We start from the raw sequence: 27,159 nt of genomic DNA, 5'->3' as shown, positions 1-27,159 counted from the left end.
CCTACATTTTACTTCCACATTCTCCATTAATTCTGCTTCTTGGAAGCTGGTTGTGAAGCACACAAATTGTGTTCATGTGACCGCAGGACGCTGCGTTGGTCATAAATGCATGCCAGTTGTGAAGCGCCCGAATGGCGACCATATGACCATGAGATGCTGTGACGGTCATAAATGCAAGGATTGGTGGCAAAGTTGTTTTTTTCCAACCATCGTTAATTTTGAATGGTCACTAAACAAGGCAGTAAGCGAGGACTGCCTGTATTGTATCTTTTGAACATACCTAAATGTTTTTTCACTGATCAGAAGCTATGCTTAACTCAAGTACGAATGCATGCTTAATCTTATATGCTTCTGATTAGTGTTTTAATTTCCTGAAATGAAGCCACTGTTAAAAGGGCACAGAATAATTTTACACATATTGTCAATTGAAATTTTAAAAAAAACAAACACTGAATAATGTATTAAATGGCTTTGTGGTTTCTTGTCTTGATAGTTATTATGTTATTATAAGCTAGTTTTATATCAAAGGTTTTATGTGCTAAGTCTGCATTTTTTCCCCAAAAAATCTATTCGTAAGAAAAAATCCAGAATTTACTATTAGGTAACATTTATATTAGAACCAATCAAAATATGCACATTTTTGATAACATTGTGAACAACCTTTCTTCCCAAGGAAGAAATAGAAATATCAAATATATGTTGTATTAGAAATATCTAATATATCTAATATATCTGTATTAGACGTCTCTGATTGCCATCCCCTACACCCCTATGGATTGTCTGTACAGTTGTGTGGTTAATTACTTCTATTTGGGAAGATAAATTACAAGAATGAAGTGGCTGGCAGCTTTAATAATATTTGTTGTTTTTATGTGGACGTGAACTATATAAGTATATACCTTTATATTTATTTATACACAAGTATTTATTATTAGATACCTTTTACTGGATAGGTTAAATAAACAATTACTTTCCTTCCGTAGTAATATCCTTTACTTAGATTTTGTGTGCTTCCTTTTTCTTTAAGTCTAGCACATGAATAGAACTGCCTGGCTTTCAAGGCATTAAATGAATTAGCAAACCTGGGAAAGGAACTATGTCTGCTTGATAAGGTAAATAAACAGAAACTACAGTTTTGATTCAAGCTCTTATTTATCTATACAATCTTGCACAAAACCTATTTAGATTATTTTGTCACAATAAGTAGGATTTTTACGCAGTTGCTGCCAGTTACCTTTTGTCCCTCGTTGATAGAATGCTGTATCACTTTCCTCCCCCCTCCCACAATCATGGATTCCACTCTTGACTCCAAGGCTGGATGTGATTCTTTCTGCCCTTTGCTCTCAGAGCTTCTGTGACACCATGCCAGAGCCAGTCATTCGAACTACCATCTTCCATCACTTTGAACTGCTTGGTATTATCACCCTTTCTCTCCCTGCAATGCTGGAGCTATTCTTTTTTCATTGCTGTTCATAGCCAGCGAAGCTTATCCTTGTTGTCTTTGTTTATTAGATTTATACAGACATCAATTTGCCAAGTGACTCTGGATGACTTACAGTTTGTAGAAACACAAAAGCAAGGAATTAAAAATACAAGACAGGTAGTCCCCAGGTTAAGAACACCTGGTTTACAGACAACCTATAGTTAAGAATGGAGCCCATGTAGCAAAATTTGAGTTAAATACACAGTGGTTCAAGTTCATTACACAATACTACATATACGGTATTATACAATAATACTGTTTCGGCTTATATACAAATCTGAGTTAAGGACAGACTTTGGGAATGGAACTTGTTCTTAAACAGGGGACTACCTGTACAATATAATTCAGGGCAGAAAAAAAATATCAATAGGGTAATGGAATAACACAAATAATGATAAGAACAGAATTAGCCAAGGTGAACCTATACATTTCTCAATGAAGATACAGTATTTCATTCTACATGGGCTCATCCCATGTTCTGGCCCAATGCCTGGGGGAAGAATCAGATTTTTAAGGTTTTACATTAAGGAGAGAAAGTCAGGGTCATCCAAATCTCAAGGGGAGTGTTATTCCACAGGGCACGCATTGAGACAGAGAAAGCCTGCCTCCTTGGTCCCACTAGGTGACATTGTTTTGTAGAAGAGACCCAAAGCATGCCTACTCTGCCAGATCTCATGGGAAAAGCAAAGATAATTGGAGACAGGCACTCCTATAAATAACCTGACCCTGTACCATAAAGGCTTTTACAGGTGATAATCAGCACCTTAAATAGTACCCAGAAGGTTACAGGGAGCCAGTACAAAGTAGTGATGTTATGAGGGCATACTGAGGTGCACTCATAACTACTTATGCTGTTGTGTTCTGGAGCAACTGCTTTTTCTTGGTGGTTTTCAAGGGTAGCCCCATTGCAACAGTCCAAATGAGAGGTGACCAGGGCATGAGTGGCCATGAGTACAGCCTCCTGATCCAGGAGTGGACTCTTATAAGTGCATCAGATGGGTTTGTTTAAAGGCCTTTTTGGCCATGGCTTCCACCTGCTCTTTCAGTAGAAGCCGAGAGTCCAAAAGTACCCCCAAATAGTGTACCAGTTCTATCTTGGTGAGTGTAATTCTTAAATACTTACCTTACAGGTAAATAATTTAATAAAGGTAAATAATTCTTAGAATTAGGAGACTCAAAATCCCAGTCACTCAGTCTTGCTAGACTTGAGCCAAAACCTGTTTTTTCCCATCCAGATCTCCACAGCCTCCAGACACCGAGAAAGAACCTTGACAGCACAACTTAACCTGGGATGGTGTGATGGATAGCATGAGAGGGGAAGATTCTGGAATGGAGCTTCAAGGTTGTCAGGAGGGGGGAGAGACATTCCAGGGCAAGCACCTCCTCAGCCCTCAACAAGACTGTGGGAAAACGAAGAGGATGAGGCTGGCTCCTCCCTAGAGCTTCATGGAGTATAATCTATAGTAGCTGTAGATAAGTTTAGTCTGGCGAGATTCTGTCTATTAGGTACAAGCTAATAAAGTATCTGAACTGTACTGGATGACCTCGTTGTAGTTCTTGGGCTGAACCTGACAGATGAAGATGTATAACTGGGTATCATCAGAATATTTTTAAAAATTATTTAAATTTATTATAGTCGCCCAACATCAATGGACTCAAGTACTGATGATATTTGATCTTGTACCAACAGACGACCTCACCCAGAAGCTGCGTGTAGATAAGAGCAGAGAGAGAGAGTAGAGCCCAGAGGAACCCTGCAATGCAGGAATCTAGGGCTAGACCTCCCCCCCATAACATTGACTGGAAATACCCTCTTTGGGGTTTAGGCCTCTTTCAGAATAGCACCATAGCCCTCTTCAGAAGTAGCTCGACTGAGGGGACAGCTCCTTCCTACTTCATCCCAAGCCCTCCTCTTAGTTTCTGCCACCTGTTAGGTAACTTGACAGATGGGTAAACCCACCATTGTAAGCATCCCTCTAAACTCACCCTACTCTGCCCAACCATGTTAGAGAGAATGATTGGCAATTATTTTCTCACCAGGAGGTGGCTCTGGATGGGAGGAGACTCAAGCTGGGGGAATCCACCAGTTCCTTTCCTTAACTTGACCTGCAATAATTAAGAAATGACAGTACCATTCACTGGCCTCATTACTATGGCAGGAGTGGGACTGACAAATGAAGGCAGATCTTAAGCTGGCATACTTTTTTGCTGGCTCAAGGTTTGGGTAGATAGCATTTCAGTGGAGCTGTGAATGGGAAAGCTTGTTGCTTTCCAAATGTTGTAAATTATAATTCTCAGCAACCTTCATTTGCTGGCTATGCTGGCTGGAGCTGCTGGGCATGGAAGACCACAAATGCCTCACCCTGACCTATCTACACATAAAAAAATTAAATCTTCTAACGATTGAGTCAGATTTTTAGTCTGCAATAGATTTTTGTATAGCAAAGTTTACTGAATGCTTTTAATTTATTTCAGATGTTGAAACAAAATTGCAGTGTGTTCCCAAGGCAGCATGTAATACAATCAATTTAAAACTTATAATAGCATTGAAATTAATACTAGCACAAAGATCAATAGCAAAACAGTAAAACCAACAAACCACAAACCACTTCATGCTATTTCAGTCCCTACTTTCTAAAGAAATGATAATAGTATAGACCAGTACCCAAAACACTTTGGGGAGATGTCACGGCATTGGGGAGAGAGGTTGAGGACACTGTTCAGGTGCAAATATTCTGTGGCCTCTGAGAGTACGATGAGAAACAAAGCAGCTTTTGACTGTCTAGCGGAAAACATGTTTTAATATATTTAGAGTTCTACACTATTGAAGTTGATTGTTGTCTTAACTAGCTGCTAATTTGCTTGTAATAAAAACTTAGTCTTTATAATAGGACTACTGAGAAGGCAGCTGCAACTGAATTCCTGTACCAGAGGGACTGACACCAGTTCAGTGGCAGATCACCTGCTATACTCATGCAAGATACTATATTCAGTTAGTAGAGGCTCTTGGGTAATAGGGCGGCAATAATTGTTTGCCTGCAAACTTGTTTATTTATATTCTTAATGATGATTATTTATTAAAGAAATGTTTTACAGAGTTAAGAGATCAACATGAAACAATATAGAAAAAAGTAAGAAAGAAAGATAAGAAGGTGTTGAAAACAATAGAAGGCAAAGAGAAAAAGAAAACAAAAAATACTTAAAGATGCAACTTCCGATCTTCTTTACAGCAGTTATAGACATACTTAAAACCCATTTGCCCCCTTCTAAATTACATAACATAGTTCCTTTCTCCCCATAATCAGTCCTTATTAATCGGCAAATCCAGAAATCACCAGCTCATTTTTATCCATTTTCAGCAAAAAGTCCATAAAGGGTTTCCAGTCTTTTTTAAAAGTAGTTGTTCCTTCTTAATCAAACAAGTGAATTTAGCTATTTCTGCAAGTTCTGCCATCTTCACAATCCATTCCTCCATTGTGGGTATTTCAGTATTCTTCCATCTTTGTGCATATAATAACCTCACTGCAGTTACCATATAAAAAAATCAATCATCCACGAATCTTTTCTAATTGACTATCCTTAAGTCCTAGTAAGAAAAATTCCGGTTTCATCTGAATGTTAATTTTTAAAATTCTCTGCATCATATGTGTTTGTGTTCAATATTTATTCAGTCTTTCACAAGTCCATCATGCATGGTAAAATGACCCTCCATGCTTTACACATTTCCAACAACAATTAGAAGTACCTATATACATCCTAGATAATTTCCTTGGTGACATATACCAATGGAACATCATTTTATAAAATTTCTCTCTTAAGTTATAAGACAATATGAATTTCAATCTTTTTAGCCACATTCTTTCCCATTGGTCCATTTGTATATTATAACCAATATTCTTAGCCCATTGTATCATGCATTCTTTAACTTGTTCTTCCATTTCAAATCAAATCTTAACAGAAGTTTATACATTTTAGCAATTACATGTTCATCATTGTACATAATTCCATTTCAAATTCTGTTACATAATGTTCTATACCTGGTAGCTTTTTATCCATATTAAATCCCTCCTTTAATTGTGCATATGAAAACGATTGAAAAGTAAATCCCTCTGCAGCCACTAGTTCTCTTGAGCTTATCTTCTCCATTTTCCTGTATTAGCGAGTCTTGATATCTTAACTGTTTTTCTTTACCTGCTGTTTCTGTTCTATAAAATACTTCTTGTGCTGAAGCCAGCAAAGGTATTTTTGGGCACAGCCTGAACTTATATCTGTTCCATATTCTTAATTTGGCATTCCTAACATCATGACTTTTGAAATCTAGTTTGCCTGCAAACTTGTTGATCCATCATTGCTCAGAATGCAGAGCAATGAGCTGTTGGGACTAATGAGCTCCATGTAAGGCAACTTCTTACATTCATGCACAGAAGAATGGTGCACTGTAAAAAACAACAACAACAACCACAACCGTCAGCCAGCATATCAGGTTGCACTTTAAGATGAAGTATACTGAATGAAGGCCTGGCGCAATATGGTTCATGGGGTCACGAAGAGTCGGACACGACTTAACGACTAAACAACAACATACTGAATGAAACCTGCACATGCAGACCATCATTTTTATAGGATGGTGGGCAGAATTAGGCTGAGGTTCTCCCTTCAAGTTCTTACTTTCTTATTTATTTTTACGTACTGAAGCCATCCATCTTCTTCAGAAGGTACCACAGCATATCAGAATCAGCAGTAAATGGCACAGAAAGTAAGAGCCATGAAGTGATGTATGTGTGTCGAGGTCAGTCAGTATTGCCATAGAAGGAAATAATTTCAGGTTCCTTCAACAGCAGTTTGGAAAAGAAGCAGTCTGTCTCTAGGCTCACCTTTTGAAATCAGGGACAGATGTGGTCCACAGCTGGATTTCTTTTGTCAGGGATAAAGGAGAGCAAGATGCACATAAATCCTGAAAAATACTGTAAGTTTATAAGTGGAATTTGTGATAGTTATAGAGCAATTCATGTTTATCACTTTGTAGTACTAGTAGGTTTCAAGTGCACTGCAAGGTCCGTAGATCAGCCACTGTATCTCCATTTGAAAAGACCTGAGGAAACCAAAAAAGATTGCCTGAAACATAGAGGAGGCACCAGTAAGACTACAGTGTTGTAGGTAAAGAAGCTTCATATGTTCTTAATACATGAGTTTTTGAATTTGATTAATGTTCGGGTTTTTCTTAATATGGTACAGAACACAGACACAATGACTGTATTTGTTTTTCCCATACAAAACTCTTTTATTGTATGGTTTTTGTGTGGTTCTGGGGCTGCTTGCTGCCCTGCAAGGCATGGTGTGGGGCGGCTAGAAGGGCAGAGATGGGAGGGAGATAGGCAGGTGGAGGGAGTTGGAGGCAGTCCCTCACCTTACTGAGGCTTGGGGCTGGGAGGGATCAAGCCCAGGGTGGCTTGGATTGGGGTGGGTACTCACTTAAGACCCCTGATTCTTGGTTAACAACAGTAACCGGGACTGCCAGGCTTGCTAAGTGATGCAGTCTTATGACATCTTGCTTTATGACCTCATCGCATAGCAATGGAAATTCTGGTCCCAATTGTGGTCGTAAGTCGAGGTCTACCTATATTCTTATTTAATCTATACATTTTAATCTCCATGTTCTATTTCTATGTTCCCATTCCTATGTTAGTGCTATGTTTTCTTATCTTAACTATTGTTTCTTTAAATCTTTCCCTTTCCCCCAGGTCTTCAGCTCTTGTAGCAAATCTCAGTCCATTTGCATGTGAAAACCCTTTTTACTCCTTTATAGATTCACAGATGGGCTTTTCTCTCCCCCACACCAGCACTTGTAGTCCTCTGTTTCTGGAGCTGGTTTGTAGAGCTCTATACCTGGGCTGCTGCACTCAGTGGGCTTGGTTTGCAGGCTTGTTTGGGTTTGCAGACTCTATGTAGCCAGGCTCTTTTCCTCCCCTGACTCTCAGCTTTGCCTCACAACTGGTCTTGCAGCTCCACAAACCTAACTTTTCTTCTGCTGTCTGAAGACTGCTGCTGAGGTGCTTGCCTTTGGGTTGGAGTTCCCCTTTCCCATATCTCTGCTGTCCTCTTCTCCTCATACCTGCTTGTTTTCAGTTCCCTTTTTATAAAACACTCTCTCCCATTAAGGAGAGGGTAGGGCTTTTTTAACCCTTCTTTCCAGGGAGCACCAAAACTCTGAATCCCAGGAAGAAAATTGCCCACTCACTCCAGGTGGTGAGTTCCCTCTTCCATAGTTAAATTTGACCTAGAAGTGCTTGACAAGTGTTACTGAGGTGTTGATTATGCCAATTTTTAAGATTAGGTTTTCATTTTCTATCTTGTTGCAATGAGACTTCTACAAATAGATAGGGAATAGCTGAAGGTTAGAGTAGAGATAATTCCCTGCCTTATTTTTTCTTGCCCTTCATTCTGACTAGAATTATCTTTAAGGGAGAAATGTGGAATTTTCTGCATATTAAATACTAAGCTATAACCTCTTCCTTATATTTATTATGTGCTTTATTGCTGAGTTAGAGCCTCTTCCTGATACTTATTATAAATGAAAATATGTGTAACTAACGGTCAGAGAATTAAGATAATAATTACAAAAGGCTTCAGTATTTTTATTCCTAAAGAAGATCTATGTGGTCACTAAGAGTTGACACTGACTTGATGGCAAATAATCAGTATTTTTATATAACAACAATAAAAAGAAATCACTTGTCCAGGCAAATAGTCTGATAAAAGAGGTCAGAATTATTTTTATCCCATTACACTGCATGCACAATTATTAGGCAAGTTGTATTTTTGAGGATGAAGTTCATTATTGAACAACTACAGTGCTCTTGGTCAATTCAAAATGTTAATAAACCTCAAACCTGAATATTTAAGAAAGTAAAAGTGAGGTTTTGGCTTTCTTAGGAGCATATCTATGTGTGCATAATTATTGGGCAACTATTAGTGTGCAGAATTATTATGCAACTAAATGAAAAACAAAAGTTCCCCCATCTCACTCGTTTATTTTCATCTGTTAAAGTGAGAATAATAAACAACTCAGAATTTACAAATAAACATTTCTGACATTTCAAACAAAAAATCAGTGACCAATATAGCCACCCTTCTTTGCAATAACAGTCATAAGCCATATTCATGGAGTCTGTCAGTTTCTTGATCTGTTGACGATCAACTTTTTGTGCAGCAGCAACCACAGCCTCCCAGACACTGTTCAAAGAGGTGTACTATTTTCCTTCACCGTAAATCTCCCATTTGAGAAGGGCCCGCAAGTTCTCAATAGGTTCTAGGTCAGGTGAGGAAGGGGGCCATGTCATTATTCTTTCATCTTTGAGGCCTTTACTGGCTAGCCACACAGTGGAGTACTTCGATGCACACGATGGAGCATTGTCCTGCATAAACATCATGGTCTTCTTGAAAGATGCAGACTTTTTCCTGTACCACTGCTTGAAGAAAGTGTCTTTGAAAAACTGTCAGTAGGTTTGGGAGTTGATTTTGAGTCCATCTTCAACCCAAAAAGGTCCAACTAGCTCATCTGTAATAATACCAGCCCATACCAGTACCCTACCTCCACCTTGCTGGCGCCTGAGTCGAAGTGGAGCTCTGTGCCCATTACTGATCCAGCCATGGGCCCATCCATCTGGTCTGTCAAGAGTCACTCTCATCTCATCAGTCCATAAAACCTTTGAAAAATCTGTCTTCAGATATTTCTTGGCCCAGTCTTGCCATTTCAACTTATGTGTCTTGTTCAGTGGTGGTCGAGTTTCAGCCTTTCTTACCTTGGCCATGTCTCTCAGCACTGAACACCTTGTACTTCTGGGCACTCCAGGTAGGTTGCAGTTCTGGAATATGACAGCACTGGAGGATAATGGGTTCCTGTTAGCTTCATGTTTGATTCTTCTCAAATCTTTGGCAGTTAATTTGCGTCTTTTTTTCTCAACACGTTTCTTGCGACCCTGTTGACTATTTGCAACAAAATGTTTGATGGTTCTGTGGTCACGCCCCAATATCTTAGCAATTTCAAGAGTGCTGCATCCCTCTGAAAGACTTTTTACAATTTTTGACTTTTCAGAGTCAGTTAAATCTCTTTTTTGGCCCATTTTGCCTGAGGAAAAGAAGCTGCCTAATAATTATGCACACCTTGATATAGGGTGTTGATCTCCTTAGGCCACAGCCTCCTTCATTACACAAATACACATCACCTGATATGCTTATATCCAATAAGCATTCAGGTTTATACAGCTTGGAGGTGGAAAATATGCATAGAAATGATGATATGGTCAAAATACTCACTTGCCTAATAATTGTGCACACAGTGTATTTTTATCTCAAGGATAACATTTGAGTCCCAGCTCTCACATTGCAGCCCTCAGAAATCCCTAAATTGTTCTGCCAAAATTTTGTGATCTTCTCATTTTTGCATTAAAAAAAGCAAGAGACATTAAACCTCTACAAGGTTTAACATACTGATTTATAATTTAACCCCCAACTGACACTGGAAAAGATAAAAATGAGCCAAAATCTCCTGTCATCAAACATCTGATGTAGACCTTGTAGCCTAAAATAATTTAAAAAAACTTGTAGCCTAAAATAATTTTAAAAAACTGGTCCCAAGCTAAAAAGCTGCCCAGCATTGTTCTGAGATCACAGTGCTCCATTCTTGTTAGTTTTTATTGTTTTTCTCAAAATTTAATAAAGTTATTATTAAAAAGAAAAAAAAAGTTTTAGGATGAGTAGAAGGAAGACCCAGCTTTATTTCAGCCAGCACATAGAGAGAAACAATGGAAGGAATTTGGAAAGATGAAGGGTTATAGCTTAATTGAATATCAGTGCACAAAACCTGGGGCTCAAGATGATCTTCTACATGCAGATCTTTGGTTATTTATGTAGGATTACTTGTAGAAGTACCCAATTTATGAAAGGATACAGTTGGTCTGACTGTTGAGGTTTTCTGCATTATTACAGTGGTACCTCGGGATACGAACGCCTCTACTAACGAACTTTTCAGGTTACGACCAGCTCTGGCCGCAAAAATTTACCTCGATGTGCGAACTCCGCCTTGGGGTATGGCCATTTTTCCGCCCTGACACATGGTCCGCGGCCATTTTCCCGCCCCTGACACGTGGTCCACGGCCGTTTTCCCACCGCGCTGCGCCGTGCAGCGCCTGGCTGTTTTCCCGCCGCACCGCACCGCGCCTGGCCGTTTTCCCGCCGCGCCCAGCCATTTTCCCGCCGCGCCGCACCCAGCCGTTTTCCCGCTGCACCGCACCCAGCCGTTTTCCCGCTGCGCCGCACCCAGCCGTTTTCCCGCCGCGCTGCGCCCGGCCATTTTCCCACTGCGCCGCGCAGTGCCCGGCTGTTTTCCTGCCCCTGACGCGTGGTCCACGGACACCAGAATGGATTAACGGTAATTACATTGAACCTTATGGGAAAATTTGCTTCGGGGTGCGACCAAATTCGGAGGGCGGAACGGATTAACCGGATTTACATTGAACCCTATGGGGAAATTTGCGTCGGGTTACGACCAACTCGGGATACACCCAGAGTCATGGAATGGATTAAGTTTGTATCCCGAGGTACCACTGTACTTTATAAATAAGGAAAGTTTTTTTTTCTTTTTCCAAATTCTCTTCTTCTGTTTGAGAATGATGTGTTGGAAGTGTGTGCGTATGCTTTCTCTTTGTTAAGTTATATAGTGATGATCTGAATGGTCTGACACCATCTAAGACTATCTAGCTTGAGTCCTGGAAGATATGATTCCTCTTCCTCTGTCTAGCTAATCTGTATCCAGACTGGGATGGTTGTCCCCTTTCTCTAGGTATCTAGCTACCTGCAACTGAAGGTGCCCTAAGCTCATCTTAGACCTTGCTGCTGGACCTCCACTTAATACAATCAAAAGCAGCATTTTTTCTGATTAAATTGTGGTTTTGGATTTCTGTTAGGACACACACACACACACACATACATACACATACATACAGACATACATACATACACACACACACACAGATACATACACACACACAGATACATACACACACACATACATACAAACATACATACATTTAACATTGCTTGGTATTGTATATTCATTGAAATTTGTATGATTACAGTATTGATGTTTTGTTTGGCAAGCTTGGCCTTTTGCAAATTTTCTTTTAAATGTTATGGGCTGCTTTGGGTTAGCTTTACACAGAAAAGCAGCACACAGATAAATTCTGATGATAACAGCTGGCCAGCTGAGGAATTCATAACCACTATGTGCATTTTTTCCCACTTCTTGAGGGATGGTAGTGCAACAAGTTTCATCTGGCAAAGTTCACTAATAATTGTACAAAGGTCCCACTCTCTGTTGCTTCTAGACATCCATAATTGTATTTGCTTTTTTTCTTTTATGTAGGACTCTAGCATTGTATCATAATTATAGAAGGGCCTTAGCTCCATGGCAATACACATGCTTTGCATGCCGGAGGGCCAGCATTACTATCTTCAACTTTAAAAGGTTCTTGGAACTGAGCTGGAAAAGATTTAATTTCTGCAGCTTTGGATAGCTGCCAGACAAAGGAAACAATACTGGTCAAGACAGACCGTTAGTGATTCAGTATAAGGAATTATATTTGGATTCTAGTAATTGCATTTTGTAAGCAGAAAAATGTAAACCATTTGAGATGCATTGGGCTAAATAAACCAACATACAGTATTCCTGAATTCCCACTACCACAGCTTTTCATTGCCTAAAAGACTGTAATCATCCCATCTAAATACTAAGCTGTTAACTGAGTGCAATTATCTCCTCTTAGTCTTCCTAAAATTAATAGCAATAGTAGTGGGCATTCAGGTATTTCAAATAATCCCTTGGCTTTAGAATATAGTAAATTATTTTATTCCACTTGTATGTCGAGATAACGTGGAGAAACTCTCAGACAGCTTACTATATCATTTAACTGCTTCCTAGTAGTATTAGAAATGGAGGTAAATGAAGCCAACTTGAAAAATCCAAAGAACTGGGCTACTGGAATGCTTGCTTCAAATTCGATTAGGGCCCTTATTAGGTTGGAGCTAGGATTCTTCTTCTTCTTTTTTTTTTAAGTGGTAAGTACATAACAGTCTGATGATCATGGATTCCCTCTTTCCTCACCTGGTAAAAGAAGTCACTCCAGCATACATTGGAGGAAGTCCTTTGTTCTTTGGCCATGGTTTGTTTTGGGTTCCCAAAAATTGATGATTCAGAAACTGAAACTCCATCCTACATTTTCTATATAAAGTTGAAGCCATACTGCAATTTTTAAGAAAGGAATAATAGCGAAGCCCAGGCGTTGTCTCCTGCCTTGCTTCTACCATCAACAGGCATCTAACAACTTGTGATTATAATATGCCATTAACGACATGCCATGGATTTGAATGCTGAAGGCTTAGACTGGGAAGACTTGCATTCACTTACAAATCAGTCATATCAGTGAGTGATGTTGGACCAATTATACAATGAGGCTAAAATGGACTAGCCATGCATAAATTTAGATGGTTGATTATTAATTATTTATTCTTATTATTGAAAAAATAATTGCTATGCATGTTAACATACTGAAGTCAAGTACAAAAATTTCAGTGTATTTTTCTTTTTCTTCATATTGCGAGGATGATGCTTTCTTACACATTTCCATATCCAGCCATATTTCAGTTTTATCATTGGGAGGGATGCAGCGTGTTTCAGTTTACTAGTGGTTTCTCTTTCCCTTCTTATTAGAAGAAAAATTATAAAGAACAAGAAGTATGGCAGACGATAGGAAAGATGAAGCTAAGGCACCGCACTGGACCTCAGGTCAGATAGCAGAAGCTTCTTCACATCCACATGCCGCAGAGATGAAGGAGCAAAGCGGCACAGGGGAAGGACTGGTCAGAAGTGCTAATGGGTTTCCATATAAAGAGGATGAAGCTGGAGAATATGGTGCACATGGACCACAGAGCTCATATTCCAGAACCAAAGAGAATGGAATCAATGGAGAACTAACTACAGGAGAGAAAGACACTGCAGGTAAAATATCAAGCGTCTACTCTTCTTTTGTTCTTGAAATCCTTGTTTTTAAAGGGAGAGCACTGTAGAGAATATTTTTCTAGGCAATAGCACCCTAATAAGTTGAATCGGATTAGGTTTCAGCAGGTGGCATAGTTGTGTTGTTAAAAAACTCCTGTGCAGGGTATTTAAACTGAGATCTAATTCTGAAGGTAGGAGGTATGTACTGCACAGAAGAAAAGGTATTTCTAAGTATCTTTACATGTAGCTGATCTTAGGTTTAGTCTTTAGTATTTCCAGGTTAGAAAGCCATTGAGATCCTAACAAGGCCTTACTAGCCAGAGCAGAAATATTGGGCTAAAGTCTAGCTGCTGGATAGGGCCAAGGTCTAACTCATTGTAACAAAGTCATGCTTCTGGATTCCAGACTTGTCCTTCTATAAAATCTAGTCTTCAGAGTGAAACCAATGGCAGACTTTATCAAAAATGATTTTGCTACGACTTGCAGAGTTGTTTTACCACAGAAAAGAAAGGGGTGGTAGTGGTATCATTAAAGTCGTAACACGAAATGCAACTATTAATACTACAGGTATTTTTGTTGCATTTATAATGGAATTAAATGAAGTATTAATAGATGAATATGTGGTCTGCTATAGAAGGTATAGGGAATGACCTTGAAGGACAGGAGGAAGAGCCATTACCAAAGTAATGGTTGGATAACAGGGGCTTGAGCCCGGGTCAAGAAATTAGTTTGAGTAAATGTCTCAGGCCTCTCCCTAGTTCACTGGAAGATAACATGAGGGAGGGAGAAGCACATTCAGACTTGCAAGATTCTACTACTGTAAATGTTAAAATAAAAGTAGTCCTCACCTACATGGCATTGATTTCTTAGTCTGTCTACCCTGTAGGGCTGACACCTGCTTTGACTGAAGTCTAAGCAGCTATTTAATATTAATGTTAATAAGCTTTGATATTTTTTTTTTGGTAGCTCCAGATTGAAATTCACATACATTATATATGAAACAATGCAATTGTCTATCAATAAATGTTACCAAGAATCTAAAGCTTGGTCTATTCATGCAACAGAATGTGATCTTGGCATAGATGTCCCCCTTCTGCAGGGGCAGTTACCATTTTAATGCCTTCCAGTCTTCTGTAACATAGCTCTATAAATAAGAAATAAACAAATCTGGAGGACATATGTCATAATAGTCCTTTGCCTACTGTTTTTAGTTTTAGCAAAAGATAACCTTTTTTTTAATGGAGATGTACATTCTCTTATTGTCATATTCTATTGGACGTGTAGGCCAGGCCTCAGGCGATAGGTAATAATCTCAGTTTAATTGTTTGGTTTGGATACAATCACTCTTGAAGTTTGCCATTCTGAAGCAAAAATGTTAAATTGTACTCAGAGATGTCCACAGATTTTTGTTAATGTTTTTTGTCTCCCTCCCCCCACCGCCCCCAATCCTAATTGTACTTGTAAAGGCAATCAGGCTCTCCTGAATAGGGCTTCTCTTTGAAGTATTGCCATCCTAGAAAATCAATGAAATTAAATGGTAGCATAGTTCTAAATGGTTACTACAGGTCTGGGGAATATTTTGCTGAGTTGTATTAATTCCACAGCAAATGTTGTTAGAAATTACAGCACAAGGATTTCTTGCCTTTAGGTGTCTTGGCAATTACACAGATTCAAGCAAGTTGATGGCTTCCCATTTGCTTCCTTATTGTTGTTAATGATGCACAAGACAACTAATAAGCTGAGCCTTAGTTGCTGTTGCAAAGCCAAAAGCCAAAAAAACTTAAGTATGGATAATCTTTAAGAAGATTAAACTATATTTGATCTGGTATTTCCTTGGTTAAAATATAAACTCTGTGCATCTTCAACACAAGAAGCATTGCTTGATGCAGTACATCCCAGCACAATGGAATGCTTTAACCATCATGATGAAGAATATTTTCTAAGGAAATGAAAAAGTACAACTTGTGGAATATGAGTAGAACATGAGTGAGCAGGACAGCTAAGATCTGATCTTCAGAAATCAAGAGGAAGTTCTGGTTAATGAATTACCTGAGTCACCGAAGTTTGGGATTACACAGTTAAAATGTATACATGTTTTGCCAATGGCTTAGTTTAACAACAACAAAAAAATGAAAATAATAGAAAACACATTAATGCCTTTTCAAGAAGTATCAGTGGGAGATTTTTTTTGTAATAATACACATCATGATATGTCAGAAGCTATATTAGAGGAGGAGGAGGAGGAGGTGGAGGAGGAACATATATGATAAAGTACATAAACTGTGCGCTTGAAAGAGCTGCAGTAAACAGAAGATTTGGGCTGATTTTTTTTTGTTTTTTAGATAGGTGGGAAGTAACTCTTCTATGAGTAGCAGACACTTTTTGCTAGCTGTAGGGCACCACTGGATCAAAGCTATATTTTAATTAAAATCATTACTAACCCATGGAAGCCAATATTCAACTAGGAAATTACATATTACCCAATTGAGCACCATACCTCTGCAGCCCTAAACCACACTGTGTTCAGTTTGTCTGCAAATACATTGTATAACATTTTTCAACATTTATTAAGGTATATTGGTGCTCAGTTTTTTCAAAAAAGAATTACACCTTGAAGAAAAGTTATTCCTGAAGTAAACATATAATTCTTTGACATTTTTCTATAAGAGAATACATCTTCTAAGCTGCATGCACTGAACACTGTAAATTCATTTTTCAGTCTTTCAGTCATAAAAATTATCAACAACTATACAATTTTAAAGCTCCAATTTTAAAACTATACATTCCTAACTTCATGAATGGGTAGTGACCAGTGTAGAAATATCTTTGTTTAATATAATGTGAAATAGATTTGGGGGCAACTGTCCTTACATAACTAGTTAAGTATGAATCTGAAAACTAATAAAATGCCTCCTGCTAGGAACACTTTTTTGTACATTATTTCATTGTATTTCCTTTATAATTGGAAATGAAGTCTTATCTTGGTTTGCTGTATTGGAGCAAGCTCTGAACAAACCATTGTGTAACTTGTCAGGAAGGTTCAGCTGAAACCAGGGGGAGGGGAACAGCTGTAAATGGTGCCTTTTGGGTTGATGGGTGTGGCAACCTTAGTCTCTTGCACCCAATGCCTCAAGCAGTTTTATTACTGTTAAAGTGGCTGCAGTTTTGTATTAACAGATATTTACTGTCTGTTCTATTCTTGTAATGATGGGTGCACATTTGTCTTGATTATTTATAAAGACATTGTGAAATTGCTATCATGTGGTGGATCTAGAGTCCCTCTTTATTGTCATTTCACCAAGAATATCCATACGAATTTGTATCTGCTTCTTAACACATTCCAATGTATGTTTTCAGGGACATTACATTTTGTAACAGGACTTTTTAAATTTATTTCTTTTTAAAAAAATTTGATTACAAAAAGAAGAAAAAAATACGTAGAAGTGGTTTAACAAAAAAGTGAAAAAATACAGCAAAGAGAACAAAAGTGTTAATATCATTATTACTCCACAGTGAGATGGGCGGTGACAAATTTGAAATATAAATAAATAAATAAATAACAATTTCAATTCTATATATACTTATCTAATACAAATATTATTCAAGTACATATATATTTCTAATAGATTTATATGACTATCATGGTTTGTTGTTTTTAACCTACTGTGTTTTGTATAAATGAGTCCCATATTTCATTATACTTGTCCATACAAAGACAACCTCTATAGGTAATCTGCTGATAAGTGGCAAGCACGATCAGGTCTTCAGTCCATTGAATAAATGGGGCCATACATTTATCTTTCCAATGCTGCAATATCAGTCTTTTGGCCATAGAGAATGCATTTACGTTGCCCACATATCAAATTCCATATACCAGGTACATAGTTCAGAGGAATATTGTCCTCTGAAATTTTTAGCTTTTGTCACACAATCTTATTTATATAGTCCACTACTTTCTCCCAAAACTTGCTAAGTATAGGACATTGTAAAAATATATGCTTTAAAGAGGCATTGTCTTTATTACATCTCCAACAAAATGCTGTTTTTGAAATCCTTTTCTATACAGACATAGTGGAGTCCAATAAATTCTAAATATTTTTTTTTTCTACAGTATAAGTTAGAGTTTAACGTCCACTGATACTCTTGCTATAGAAGTTAAGACACTCTCCCATTGTCTAGGCAATATAGAAACCTCTAATTATTTATTCCACTCATACCTTAACATCTGCATATCAAATTGATTTATTGATAACAAATATCTATTCAAACTGATAGGTTTTTTTTTAGTTTTAAAGGATTTAACAAGTTGTTCTAATATCTCAGGTGTCTCAGAAGCTGAAAATGCTGCTGGTCCAAACAATGTTGCTAACAAATGTTGTAGCTGTAAATATTCCCATTGGGTTACATCTGATAGATGATATTTATCTCTTAAGACAGAGTATGTTAAAAATGCAACTTCATCATCTATCACTTGGTCCAAAGTCAATATCCCTGCTCCATCCAATTTTTCCATATCACCATCTTTTTCCCAATTTTTAATGTTGGGTTTCCCCATAAAGTCAGTTTGGCATGGGGAAAAAGGTCAAATCTTTTTTTATTAGACATTATGTTACATAGTTTTCTAACTGACGAAATTGTTTCCAGAGATATTAAAGTTTTAGTATATATATGATCCTAGTACTATCCATCCGACCAAAGGTGTTATATATGTATATTCCAAAGTTGCCCAAATTGGAAAATTAATACCACTTGTTGGCTTCCATTATTTAACACTTGACAATGGGTAAGCATGATGATATACTCCAGATTCAGAAGACCGAATCCTCCCTCATTAAGTGATAATTGCACTTTCTGTAAAGATATTCTTGAATTGAAGAACCCAATAGAAATTATGTAAACAAAGAATTTATTTTCTGAAAATATTTTCCAGATATAAAAACTGGAATTCCTCTCAGAATATAAATTAATTTGGGAATAATGTTCATTTTGAGAGTGTTCACCTTTCCCCAAAGGGTGAGATTTAATGACTCCCATCTATCGATATCTGAAAAAAACTCTCTCTATATTTTATTTATATTACATATTGCTAATTGAGGTATATCCTTGGTATACATATACCTAAATATTTAATAGATTTGGTACAAATACAGAATTAATATCTCTTAAATGAATGGGTAACCAATTTTTCACCTATTGGCATCAATTCTGATTTGAACCAGTTAATAGGGTATCCCGCTATTTTACTAAATGCATTTATCCTTTGCATCAACACTGGAATAGTAGTGTGAGGTTTAGAAATAAGGAAAAGAATGTCATCTGCAAATAAAACCAATTTGTGTTCAACTGAGGTGTGTACTACTTCATAGATCTCTCATTTTGTAATAGGACTTTAAGCATGTGATCATGTATACTTTCTAAAAAGGTGGTTCTATTGGTGTTCTGTATAGCATGGTTAGGACAGTGCATGTTGTCCTTAATTCAGCTTGTGATAGCAATAACATATATCCTCTGCCAGTACGACTCCCCATAAATTGTTTAAAATCCCACAACACACTTTAGAAGCAGTTGGTAGTATAAAGAGTTTGTTTGTGACTGTAATGGTATGTGGGAATGACCTTGGGAGAAAGGAGGAAGAGGCGTAGCCTAGACAATGATCTGAAAAATGAATTCTGAATCCAAAGGAGGGGTGGGGGTGGAGAAAGAGTCTCAGAAGGGACCCTCCCTAGTTTCTGGGAGAGTAAAAGTGAAGGAAGGGGAGGGGTACTTTCTGACCTGCGAGATTCTTTTAATGCAACCTTACAATAAAGATAAAGCTAGTAATCTTAGTTGTGCTTCTTGTCTGGACTACCCCAAAGGGCTAACATCAGTCTTGCAAGTCTGAAAGTACCCCTCCCTTCCTTTATCAGACCGTTGCCTAGGCTCCGGTTCTTCCTCCTGTCTCCCAAGGTCATTCCCACATACCATTACAATGACAGAGACCAGTAACCCTTCCATTGAAGCACAAATTGTTTCCTATGATACCGGAGATAGCAAAAGCAGCCTAAAAAGGGGTTGCATTGCAAGAGAAAGGCAACTTAAGAATAATGCATAATATCAGATACAGCAGGAAATATTTGATTGGGTATAGAGCACAGTATGTGTTTAGTGAGATCAGTGAGGTAGTTAGGGTAATGAAGTGCAATATGTATCCTAGTTACTATGAGGTAATGAGTATGATACTATAAAGACAATGGTGTGTTGAGAAAATAAAGGCTGTGTTCTTAGGAATAAAGGTTACTGTTGATGTATTATTTTTCCTGTTACCTCATTCTGGCCTTGCTTCCTAGAGCTGTTGTCACCTTCTGGTATTCTTTTACAATTTAATCATAATTCTTGTGTCTAAATGCCTTATGGGTGAGCTGACAGTTTTCTTTTTCCATGGGAGAGGTGATTTGAGGAGGGGTCATTTACTTGTCCTGCAGTAGTATATTGAAATTCTTTCCAGTGAAATGGAATGATTTTAAATTATCCATCGGATGATGTTTAATTTCATTCAAGCATATTGGCGCATTCCATTTAAAGGTTTCAGTAACAACATTCCTGTACAGTGCCATATGACAAAACCTCAACTCCACAGTGTATGATTATCTTTAAATAAGTCACACAGAAAATATAGTTCAAGAAGTATTTTATGGTCCATAGATAAATGCTTCTTGTTGTTGGTCTCAACATAATGTTTTTGAACTTAACCTCTCAACACCAATATTTTTGTTCAGCCCATCTCTCTTGACAATGTCTGCAAAGTATTGAGGATTCTGAAGGCTATCAAAATATTGAGGATTGTGAAGGCAGCTTTGACTTCTGGCCACCATGCCTGACTAACCTTGTTACACTGATAATACCTATGTAGGGAGGGCAGGACCTCATATTTTAAAATAGAAGTGATATTGATTGATTACTGTAATGTATAGATGAGCTAATAAATTTTAATATTGCAGAAAACCAGTACTTCCCTTAAAATAAGCATCAAGAGTTGAGAATGTACTTAGGTCCAAGATTCAATTGATTATCATACTGTTTTTTGGTCAAATTAGACATAAAAGGTTTAACATCTTGCCCTATACTGGTCATACTCCATTTAGGTTCAGCTGGGTGTTCATTTAGCTATTTTTCTCTTTGTAAAATTAGAACATCTATTCAAAATTGCTCCAAACTCATGAATTAACTCTCTGTTTGTTTTTTATTTTATTTAAATTTTGAAAAGTTTTTCAAGACATTTTGCAGTGTCATCTAACATTTAGTAAGTTAGGCTTGATTTGTTTTCTGTGCATCTACAGGTATACTGTAGTTCATGTCAATCTTTAGTGTTGTCCGATGGAGATTTTAAAGAAACTACTGAATTGAAATGGAAGATAGATAGAATATAAATATTTTAAAGAATAAACACACTGTCCTTTATTATGTTTTAAAATCATTATTCTTTAAATACCACCCTGATTCAAGGCAAAGTGGCATATATGTCATTTAAATGTATAAATAATATTCTATGGATGACAGGGCAGTGTTTGTAATTTAGGCTTGTGATTCCATTAAAATCTTCAGGGAGTAAGAGGTTTCTCAATAGGAACTCAGAGCTGCAGGACCTGGGCTGTAAAAATGCTGACGACAGGTGATGATGATAGGTGGTAGCAAAAGTTTTCTGCATCTCTTTGGTGTCATCTAATGAATTTTTGAAGCCCAGATCTGGTAGCATTAAGCCAGTGGTATTCTTCTAATTCATGAAAGAGTGGAGCATGAGTGCTCAGCAAGAAGTAGCTAGATGGCACCATCTTCTGGACAAGTTCTTTAATTCTGCTGCTACTTTTGCTTTTTTGGGTTTTTTTTGTTGTGGTCTGAAGGAGCGCAGCAATTAAACCACATAAGGTTTTCTACATACTTTTTATATTTCTTTGCCTGTTCTCTATCCTTTCTTGTGTAGACAGCTTGTACTTTCTGCAGGCAATGTTCAAGGACAGCAAGAAAATGTTCCTTGGCCAAGTGAAATGATTGCAAGTAGCTACAAATGGGTTCTGCAGCATGGGCAGGATTCAGAGGTCTTTATACCAGATGCAGTGGCTCCTAACAATGGCAGGTTTTTATTTGACAGTAAGACAGGTAAGTGAGAAATTTCCCACAGTGAAGTTGAAAGGTTGAAAAAAAAAAAAAAGTTGAAAGGAACATAACGTCTCATATTGCCCTACTGTGATGTCTGAGAATGTGAAGCTGCTTGCACTGATTCTCAGTGATAATATGAAAAAGAAATGCTTAATGTTGAATGAGTTCAGAAGTGTGGATCTAATTTACTTGCTTGCTTGCTTGCTACAGGAAATCAATGTTTCCCCCCCAATTCGGAATCATTTACAAACCCATTCTAACATCCAGCGCTGCTAAGCTTGGCAATGCTTTTTTCTGCTTGTCCTGCAGCATTGCAGTATTTGCCATATTATTAGGTTTAATCAGCATTTCTAGATGAAGAGAATAAAGGCTTGTACTTCATGTTTAATTGAGAACATTTTATATTAAAGATACATGCTTTTACAGTTGATACTTTACAAAACAATAAGAAGGAAATACCTAATTTAGGCAAAAAGAACTAGCAGTTAGCCAAGAGTAACTAATAATAATACAGTGAAATACATCCATGACTCCTGTATTTATTTCTGTTCAGTAATTCTGTCAAAACCGAATAACTGGGAGTAAAATGTCAGCGGATATGTGATATACTTGCCACTGTCAGAGTCTTTTTCTCATCCAAGTAAGTGGTGAAAGCAGTACCACTGTCAGTTGTAGATTGCGTTTACTTCTTTACATTGTGGCAAGTATATTGTATATATAATAATCATGCTTGACATTTTAAGAATATTGTAAAATTGTATTTTTGGATTAACGAATATTTAATGTTCACTGCTATTCATACTTGTAGCCACCGCTCAAAAGGGAGTTAGAAAGTGCCTATTAACATCTCCAGGAAACTTGCATGCTTAATAACTGCTACAAAGTCTGAATGTAAGACTTGCTGCAAGGATTGGTTTACTTCTTCTAAAAGCAAATGTGTTTAGTAGCAAACATCTGATGAATGTCTGGACTGAATTATAGTGCCCAGTCCTCAGTTACAATGTAGAGAGCCAGGCTGGTCATCAATCCATGGATTAATTCTTAACTATATCTCCCTCTCTTATATGGATTAAGGCTGTTCATTCAAACAAGAAATAACTATATACAGTGTGGAAATATAATACATAAATGAATCCAGAATGTAGCAATTTTTGACTTTCTTGGTAATAGCAGTTCATCATTAGTTGCACAGTGGCCAGTGACTGAAATAGAATGGAAGAATGGATAAATAGAATTTATCAAAATTAAATTAATGTTGTGACGTTTTGGAAATGAAATGTTTACTTATTTAAACATTTTAAGCACACACAGAGCAGCTAAGATCATCACTCAAACTTCAGTTCATTATATATTTCTAGCACTCATGCAAACTGAAGCAACCAAGAGGCCTTTAATGGGCACAGACATATTTCCATGCACTTCTTTCATATTAGCAACTGCTAGGGAGGTAACTGTGTTCATGCTATTATATTATGAATGAATGAAACTTTCATCAATCTCATTTAAGAGAGTTGAGCTTCCCTTAAGTTTTTTCAAATATTTTGCTTGGGAAGGAACCCAAATGTGTTTTACTTTGAGAAACCTATTAGTGAAAGCTAGTTTTAAATGTTTGTTTTCTTTGAACAATAGCAATAAACCCCCAAATAAAGCACGTCACCAACAGTGCTCACCCAACTGCCTACCTCAAATGCCTTCAGGAACAACCAGGTCTTCAGAGCCTTACAAAAGGCTACCAGGTCAGGGCCATCTGGACCTCTGGGAGGATGCTGTTCCTCAGGCATGATTCTGGAGTCCAACAAGATGTCATTGCTTGATAGAGGGGACAAAGAACATGCCCTTCCTGCTAGACCTAGTAGGGCAGGCAGAAACATTGGGGGACAATGTAGGATTTTGATCCTATATTGTATGGAGGATTTCAGTGCTTCCAGGGTTGGAATGGCTATTCAAAGGTTGAATATCTTGATTCCTTTCCTGCTGAAAACATGAAAAAATCTGCATATTTTAGATTGTTTTACTACTGATTAATAACAGTGAAATTCTACATATGCAATATGTCCTTTTCCAGGCATTTTTCTGCCTTAGCAGTGGGAGGTCTGAAAACTTGCGTTAGATTTCAAACTGTGTATCTAGTTCTCACTCAAATAAATAAGTATCAACTATCCGACTTCTGATGCAAAATCTTATAAGTGGTAACTAGTTCTGTGATAACTAGGTACCCCTTACTTTTCAGTTCCCAGGTGATAGGCATACAAATGATATATGTAGGGCTACTTTTATTTAATCTACTGTATGAGCAACAATGGGTTTATGCTATTTTTCTTCTTAGTGAGCATTGCAAAAGAAAGAAATGAAGAAGAACGCTAACAGAATCTGGATATTATTCATTTGGTTGCTATAGTTATGTGTTTCAAATATATAACTTAAAAATACCAAACTAAATTCCCCATCCCCCCACTGTGACTCAGTCTTTAATCCCTACCAGGAGACCTAGTCAGGCATTTAGGTGATCCTGAGAGGACACCAATGGTGTGGGAAGTTGTGCTTGCATGTAACTGCCCCACCTACATAGGCAACATTTCAGATTTAATTCCAAAAAAGATGCTTAGGAACACAAACATAGAATCTGTGTGCAACTCAAATGACCGTTACTTTTCTGGGATCATTTGGCTGTCCCTTACTGCTGCCATATGATCCTGGGAAAAGACGCAGCAACTTTAAAAAGTTTTGGACTAAGCGCTTGTTTGGAATAAAATCTAAAGAGTTGTATAGCCTTAATGCAGTCTGGTCCAGGCTCTTCTACACCTATCAGTTGTATCTTCATGGGAGGTCCAAAAGAAAGATTAAACCGTGTTTAGTTGAGTTCATTTAGAATCCCTCTTCAGACCTGTAGTGTTTGGGAATAGGGGAATAGATATGGCATCCTCTGAAATGTCTGAGATTGGCTGCTGCGCATTCCCCTTGCTGCTTTCACCCTTTGCACCATTGCTCCTTCAGGCTGAGTATCTGAAGAGCTCTAGCTCTTGATTAGTCTTACCAGGTTTTTATCTACTTGAGCGTTTCTGTATCATGAACCATGGCATTTTATTGTTTAAATAGTTACTTATCAAGAGATGGCTCAGAATTGGTTAGTCCTCTATTTGTTGGTGCCTGTATAATGTGGGACTCATTTAGGATATTAAAACCAATGGATTAGAGAGCTCTCTAAAGTTATTTGAGATAATCAGCTATCAGTGAAGTTTATACAATACACTGTTCTTTGCCAGTTTAAGGAACAATGTTTAAAATTGAAAAGAAATATTGAATTAACATTTTTGAGTGACACATTAGCACTTGGTATTTACAAATGTGGAACAAGAGTATAGTCATAAGAATGCGAGTCAGAAATCTGAAAAAATCAGTAACGATTGTAATCTTTTCCTTGTTCAAGTTATTTACGAAGGCTCCCCTGTTATAATATATATGTATGTCCAAGGTATATTTTTGTTACTTTTAATAGGTGGTACACGTAGTCCTCACTTAATAATCACTTGTCCAGTGACTGTTCAAACTTGTGACAGCACTGAATGAGTGGTATTTACAACTGGTCCTTGTAGTTTTGGCTGTCGCAGCATCTCCACAGTCACATGATCATGATCTGGATGCTTGGTGACTGGCTCGCAATTATGACACCACAGCGTTCTGTGATCATGTGATTGCCATTAGTTACCTTCACTGCTGGCTTCTGACAAACAAAGTCAATGGGGAACTGGCAGGATGTCGCAAATGGCGACCATGTGACATCACACTTAACGACAATAACCAGAAGTGCTGGAACTGCCATTGCTAAGTGGCATAGTTATGTAATGTCATGCTTTACGACTGCATCACTTAGCGATGGAAATTCCGGTCCCAATTGCTATCATTAAGCGAGAACTACCTGTAATTTGCATGGTGAAGTGTCCAAATAATACAGGATGCCAATAGTAACGAAACTAGTTTCATAATATGTGAAGTGGGTTCCTCTCTCCAGCTCCTCTAATGGTCAGAAATGAGTGAATTTGATAAATTCAGGACTGGAGGTTCTAATCTAATCTATAGATGTGTATTTTAAAATATTTTTAAATTTTTATTTTTCTCCTTTTTTCCTCTAGATACAGTTGGAACCAGGCTAAGGTAGAGGCATTAACGCCCATTTAAATGAAGATGTTTATAGCTTAGCTTCAACCAGGCCCCTGTGGCTTACTCAAGAAACGTAGCTTAAAAGAAGCCATGACTTAGCATGATATCTGAATTTATATGTCTTTGCAGAATAACTCATAAACCGATATTACACATTTCAGCATTAAAGCATTATAGGAAATGAATTTTAAAACATGTTTTAGAAATAATTTTATAACATAATCTTGTTGAGAGGGAATTTACTTTCCATTTACCATTTGAGTAATAAAGGATGCTTTTAGTTTATAGTAAGTCAAAGTTTGAACAGCCAGCTGGAAGAAATTCCTACAGTTTTTTATTCATATTTTTGTTTACAGGCAATATTTTTATTCCTTGAATAATTCTGTTTTGAATGAATCTGACTCAAGAGATTTTATGAGTGTTTTTCTTGTTTGACTTAGTGTTTCCTTGTTTTTTATTGGCAGCCATAAGCTTTTAGGAAATTCATATTCCCAGAAGATGTTGGTAAGATACTGTTGTTTTTTTTAATCTGCGCTCAGTTGTTACCGACTCTGCAGTGACTGCTTGGACGAGTCCTTGCAGTTTTCAAGGCAAGGTGTTTCGGAAGTGGTTTGCCAGAGCCTCCTTCCTAGAGCAGAGCCCAGCTGGTGAGCGCAGGAGGCGGGGTTTCCGTTGCTTTGCGCCCTTTTCGGGCGAGCGCGGTTTCACGCTTACCGGCAACTGCTCCTGACCCCATTTGCAAGGCGCCGCCAGCATTTTTCCTCCCACCGGAGTGAGAGTCCCCATTTATCTACTCACGAGAGTTTTCGAACTGTTGGGTTGACAGGAACTGGGGAGGAAACAGGAGCTCACCCTGTTAACGCGAAGGCTGGACTCGAACCGCTGAAGCGTCGACCATTTCTGGCCGGCAACTTTCTCTGCCATTCTGTTATTGCTTTTAAAAACTCAATTCTTAATAAAGGTATCTGTTTGTCAAAATTTTATTTCTTAAAAATCATCAGGAAATACTAAGACCGTTAGGTACCTATACACTTTTCTGCCTTTTCTCTCTAATTAGTTAGAAATACTTGTGGTGCAGGGTTAATATGTACCCATTCTAGAATCATTGAAATGAAATATGTTCTGAGACCAATTAAAGCCTTAGAACTGAAACACTGAAAACAACCATCTACATAAGCAAGCTGGTGCCATTCCTCATCTGAATGCAGCTTTTCTCTTTGGTGTTGCCATGCCAACGTTTCAGTGCGCTGTCTGAAATTTCAGTTTAAGTTCCACTGAGAGAAAGTAGGCAGAAAGGAAGGTTATTTAGAATTCAAGAGCAGACCCACAG

The 27,159-nt window shown here is 37.7% G+C and overlaps 1 protein-coding gene across 1 annotated transcript in view; it reads left to right on the top strand.

Moving 5' to 3' along the window:
- The window catches only part of MAP2 (microtubule associated protein 2), a 254,107-nt gene that overhangs the window by 144,671 nt on the left and 82,277 nt on the right, over positions 1–27,159 (top strand). The window contains exon 5 of the mRNA XM_088135597.1: positions 13,251–13,538. Within this exon, the coding sequence (XP_087991723.1) occupies positions 13,277–13,538 (262 nt within the window). The 5' untranslated portion in view covers positions 13,251–13,276. The remainder of the gene's footprint in view (positions 1–13,250; positions 13,539–27,159) is intronic.

The sequence above is a fragment of the Python bivittatus genome, unplaced genomic scaffold, assembly GCF_059951505.1.
Source record: "Python bivittatus isolate LINGU-HERP-01145 unplaced genomic scaffold, Pbiv_v1 ctg000200_np1212, whole genome shotgun sequence".
NCBI classification, from domain to species: Eukaryota; Metazoa; Chordata; class Lepidosauria; order Squamata; family Pythonidae; genus Python; species Python bivittatus.
This window is presented reverse-complemented; position numbering and strand designations above follow the sequence as displayed.